This window comes from Aythya fuligula, chromosome 1 (assembly GCF_009819795.1).
Source record: "Aythya fuligula isolate bAytFul2 chromosome 1, bAytFul2.pri, whole genome shotgun sequence".
Classification (NCBI taxonomy): Eukaryota; Metazoa; Chordata; class Aves; order Anseriformes; family Anatidae; genus Aythya; species Aythya fuligula.
Window position 1 is genome coordinate 1,802,949 of NC_045559.1, and position 5,435 is coordinate 1,808,383.

General features: G+C 54.9%; 1 protein-coding gene across 1 annotated transcript; it reads right to left on the reverse strand.

Annotated features, from left to right (window-relative positions):
- Positions 1-800: 800 nt before the first annotated feature.
- Positions 801-4,245, reverse strand: UCN3 (urocortin 3). Its single transcript, XM_032180974.1, has 2 exons — positions 4,109-4,245; positions 801-1,592 (listed from the first exon to the last, which is right to left on the reverse strand). Exon 2 carries the CDS (start codon positions 1,581-1,583, stop codon positions 1,104-1,106), a length of 480 nt encoding a protein of 159 aa, XP_032036865.1. The 5' UTR covers positions 1,584-1,592; positions 4,109-4,245; the 3' UTR covers positions 801-1,103.
- Positions 4,246-5,435: the final 1,190 nt, after the last annotated feature.

Genomic DNA, 5,435 nt, shown 5'->3' on the forward strand with positions numbered 1-5,435 from the left:
TCCATCTGCCAACCCTTCAACCAAGGTCCCCTCCAACCTTGTCCCCTGCAATGTCCCCCCTGGGGGGCTTCCTGGGTGAGGCTGGTGGGAGATTTCCTGCTGTTGGCAAATGTTTCCTGGGGAAGGAGGGCCAAATTTCTCTCCATCTCCCAAATTTCCCTCCACGTGCTGGGATGGAGGACAGGAGATGGAGTTTCATCTTGGAGGTGGGCTGGGAGGTGAAGAGAGGAGGGGATTTGGGGGAAGTTTAAGGTGAAGGGGTGGGCACTGAGTGAGCTGGGGCTTGATGGAGGGTAGATGAAGGGGAGCAGGGTGAGCTCTGGCAGGGATATGAAGGGGAACCTCGAGTACCTGGAAAGGCAGAGTGGTGGGGATGGACAACACGGACAGACCCAAGGATGGGTCTGAAGTGCTTGGGGAGGAACCTGCAACTTTTGGGCTCCAAACTCACCTCGAACAACTGGGGAGAGAGGCAAAGCCACCCCACATCCTGGGGATGTTCCCTGAAGGACCACTTGGATGGGGGTGATGGCCTCCTGGATGAAGGTTTTGGTGGGGAAACGGGTGGTTGCAGGCCGACCTTAAAATCTAGACCTTAAAATTTTGTCCAGCAGGACAAACTGGGAAATCCCTCCTGAGATCCTCTTAACTTTTCCCTTCCCAATGCAGCAATGATTGTGTATGGGGTTGTGTGTTGGGGGACTTGGGAAAATGTAGGGGCTGAGACAGGCGAGGTGGAGCTGGAGGTTTTGGAAAAGCCCTGAATGAGCATCTGGGGGAGGTGACGGGACAACAACGCGTTGGAAACTCAAGAGACTGTAGCTTTAATCGGGACCTTCCCACGGTGACACGTCCCCTTGCCCTGCTGCGGACACCAGCCTCTTCCCCAGGTGTGGAAATGTCCAGGAGGAGGAATTGGGGAGGGAGATCGGGAAGGAGAGAAGGAGGAAGAAGAGATATGAAATTTAGGTAGCTCTATGGGTCAAAAATATACAACACTGCTATCGTACACGGCTCTCAGTCCCCTCTGGCTGGCAGGCCGGGGGCCAGGTGGTGGCCCCGTGCTCCCAGCCCTGCTCCGAGTCCCCCCGGCCCCGCGGGGGTCACTTTCGCCGCCCGATTTGGGCCATGAGGTGCGCGTTGGCCGCCGCCTTCGCCCTCAAGTTCTTGGCCTTGGCGATGTTGAAGAGGATGTTCATGATGTTGGTGGGGACGTCGAGGGAGAGGGTGACCTTGGTGCGGCGGTCGCTCTTGGCCCGGTTCTGGTACGTCTTCCCCTTCACCTGCGCCTGGGAGCTGTATTTGTAATGGCCTTCCCCCGGGAATGTCCTTTTCCCTCTGTCTTCCTCTCCCTCTCCTTCCTCCTCATCCTCCTCCTCCTCCTTGGAGGCCTCCTCTGAGGGGTGATAGTCGTAGCCACGCTTGTCCAAGACGGCGTTTTCCTCCGGGAGGCTCTTCTGGGCCTCGGCGAGGGCGGCGTTGAGGCAGCTGAAGATGGAGGCGGCGTTGTAGAGGCGGAGGGCCCGGCTGGTCTCGCTGGCGCAGAGGAGGGCGAGGAGGAGCAGCAGCTTGGCGTGGGGCATGGCGGTGGCCTGCCCGGTTGGAGAGACCGAGGGGAGGGCAGAGATGGACATAAACTTCCCCGGGGGGGGTCCCAGCACCATCATCCCCCCGTCCTCCCACGTCCCATCCTCCTGGATCCCACCCAAAATCCCAGCTAATGCTTAGGGCAGCGGGGAAAGAGCTGCTTCAGGGCCTCCTCCTCCAAGGTGCAACCCCCAAACCCTTGTTTTTTTTTGGGTACTGGGTGTGAAGTTTGATGTCCCAGGTGCTTTGCAAGGCTGAATGCTCTGTGGAGGGGAGGATTTGTCTTTTTTTTCTTTGTCAACTGCCTGTTGTAGGAGGACTTGTTTCTCTTGTGGGCACCTCCTTGCCTGGGGCAATCCCGTTGCGGTCCCCGTGAAGCCCTCTCCACCTTGCTAATGCCTCCACCAAGTGTGCCAGCAGCTGGTGTAAAGCTGAGTTTTCCTTTCAGCTCCTCTCTGCTCAAAATACGGTCATTTTGGTGTCCCGAGGAGGCTGATAATCTTAGGATAACCCCCATGCTGTGCAAAACCTCCCTGTTTCCAAGTCCTGCCTCTCTGGGAAGCAACCCACCTCCCCATACACCCACCCATCTGCTCGAGAGGGCCCCCTAAATGTCCAGTAGGGATTTTCCGGGGGGTCTTTGCTTTTATAGAGGACAGACAGGTGTCCCCACCGAGGACTGGAGGTGGGGTGCCATTCCCAATCTTCTGGCCCCATCTTGTGGCAAACTCACCGCACGACAAGCCCTGTCCAGGTTGGACAAGTCCTCTTGGGTACGGGGACCTCGCTTGGGTCCTTCTAGGGTGGGTGTCCCCCAAAATCCGATCACCCCCTTATCCCCAGGAGCTGTCACCTTGGACCTGCTCCCCTGTCACCGAGTTTCAGCCTCTAATTTGCTGTCCCTTTGGAGATCAGGGCTGGTTTGTACCCTTAACTCTGCCCTCGTTGCCCCTCTCTGGGGGAGTTTGGGGCAGATTTGTCCCCTTAGCTCTGCCCTGTGTCCAGACAGGAGAAGGATGGGAAACGACCCAGGCAGTGCTGGCAAAAATGCCGCTGTAGGATGGGGGAACAAAACCAATCCCGGGCACACAACGTCCCTGTGACGGAGACCTGGAGCCTGAAACACTCATTCCTTCAGCCCCAAATATGAAATTTAAATCCCGGGGCTTAGAGTTTGCTTGCAAAAGCTTAATAGGACAAGCATCTCCCACCCCAAAACGTCCCTCTTTGCAGATTTGCTTCAGCCCCATATGATGCAGCCACCCCAGCGAACTCCTTGTGGTCCCTGCTAGCGGGATGAGGGGAATCAAGGCATGAATTTAGAAATCTCCATCCTTCCTCACCCCTGCCTGCAGCCCCTGCTCTTCGGGGGACCGTGCGTGTCCCCAGGCTGCCATCCGAATAGCGGGGATGGCTCTGAGAGCTGAGCTGAGCTGGCTCGCGAAGCCACTGCCCTCTCCGAGCAGCCTCTCCCCGCTGCCTTGCCTCCCACCGATACTGAAAGGGGTTTCAGTACCCACGGTTTGGCTCCACGGGCATTTGCTGCTCAGCAAAACTCTTCGGGAACCTCGGCTGAGCCAGAGGAAAAGCAGGACAAAAAGCGAGGCAAAGTAGCATGGAAATTCAGCGCCCAGACAGCAAGAGCTAATTTTTAATATATATATCTATACATTTTCACAGGGGTTTTGCTCCCCTGCCAGAAAGTTTTTTGGATTGCTTCCAGAGAAAGCTGGAAGAGGATCCCCCTAAACTCCCCAAAAAAGCAGGAAAAGAAGAAAATCTGCCTGCGGCAGGGTTGAGGAATTCGGAGTTAAATCTGCTGCTGCCGGAGGGTGGAAACTGCCGGGACGCCCGTGAGAGATTTCCAGGCATTACGGTGAGATGGAGCCGGCAGCCCCGGCAGGACAGCTCTGCCTCTTGGCTTTGGAGAGAAAAGTAAATCACTCCAGCAGGGCAGCTCTGGCAAACTGGGGACAAAGCTATTTGCTCCTCAGCAGCAGAGGCATGGCATTAAGCTGAGTTATTTTATTTATTTTTTTTTTCCATCAAAAAGTAAGTCTAGAATAAAATAATAGAGCGGATGAGACCTGTAAGACTTTACAAACTTTCTGTCTGATGCCGCTTTTGCTTCCCTAACGAATGCCTCCTGATGATGCTGATTCCCAGGGCTCCGAAATCCAGGCTGACCCGACGTGGACGGGGCTGTGCCCTCCTCTCCCCTCGCCCCTTTAACATCAGCAGCGATTTGCGTCCCCGCTTCTAGATTTCCAAACCCTTCCCCTGCCTGATCTACCTCCAAAAATTGTTATAATAACCCAAAAGACATTTCACTGGTGGTGGTGGCGGGGAGCCTCTTATAGTATTTTGAACTGCTTTTCCCTACCCTGCTCTCTTTCTTTTCTTTTCTTTTCTTCCTTGCAGAGAAACGTGGAACCTGATCTCCCAAGGAAAGCACTGAAATATTTAAAGTTTGTGCAAATGAAGCCGGCTGCTGGTGAATAAATGAAATCCAGGCACTCACCTGGCAGTCCTCGGTGCTCGGGATGGGAAGGGGCTGCTGCTCGCTCGGCTGTCTCAATCCGAGGAGAGAGGCATCAGGCGCCTTCCCCTGAACTTCTGCACCCTCGCTTTTCTTTTATTGTTATTAAGAGGGCTGTGATATTTTTTCTCTCTATGGAAACGCTTTTCCCCTCCCTTGTGTATATATAAAAATGAGTGATCACGGGGTTTGAGTCGTAACTCCAGACGTGGAGCCTTCGTTTGGGCATGATTTCATTAAAATGAAATCAGAGGGAGCTGGCAACGTCACGGGGCCGGCGGTGCCTCTCCCCATTCAGAAAGAGGAAAAAGGGGGGCAAGAAAGACCTCTGAACCTGACGACCCGCTGAGAGTCACCCGAAAACGGGGCTGTCGTCAGTGCTGGGACTTTGTAGGATCACGCAGACACGTTTCCCCCGCTCCTCCAGGTAGCTGAGCACTCCCTGCAAGGGTATTTTAAATGCAGAAGGTTTTTGTGGCCCCTAAGGAAGCCTGTCTGGGTTTTCAGCGTTGATGAGCAGCATTATCCAATAATTTGGGCTTCTCTTTGATGCGTGGGGCCGGTGTACCACCTCGGCAGGGTTTTGCCCCAGTGTAGTGCCCTAAAGCCCCATCCACAGCCCTTCAAGCTCCCCAGACCCACTGAGGTCCAGCAGAATTAACTCAGATTGCCCCAAGGCAGCAGCCAAGAAAAAAAAAAACAAACAACAATCCGTGGTCCCAGTATTGCTCCAGTCCTGGTGAGGTCAGTGAGGTCTCCTGCAATGCCTCACGGTGCTGGTTTGCGAGCAGAAATGGGTTTGTGCTGCAAAGAGGATGGGGATGGAGATCTCCCTGCTGGAAATGGGGTTTCTCCACGTGGTTCCGGGCTGGGGCACCCCAAAAAGTCAGGTTCCTGGTGCAGGATCCTCCCAAGGCTGGGCTGGGGGCTCCTGGTGGATCAGGAAAGGTACAAATCCCACCAAACCTGAGGAAAACCCTCTAAGACCCCCCACAAAAGTTGTGGCAGCCAGAAGTGCCTCTGGGTGGGCTCGGAGTGACGATGGGGAGACGTTCTCACTCCTGGACCACAGCAGTGGTCACGGGTGCTTTTTGGAGAAACGGAGCCGTGATCTTCTTGGATGAGCATCTCCCAGCTTCTCACCCAGCCCTTGAGGTTGCTGCCCATCACAGTGACTGGTGAGGGTGGGAGCTCCCCGTTGGCTTCAATCCCTGGTAGAACATTTTCCTCTTGACCACCTCCAGCAGTTGGCTGAGATACACCGGTCCCATCTCCCCAGCAATTCACTTTTTTTTCATTTTCTCTTGAA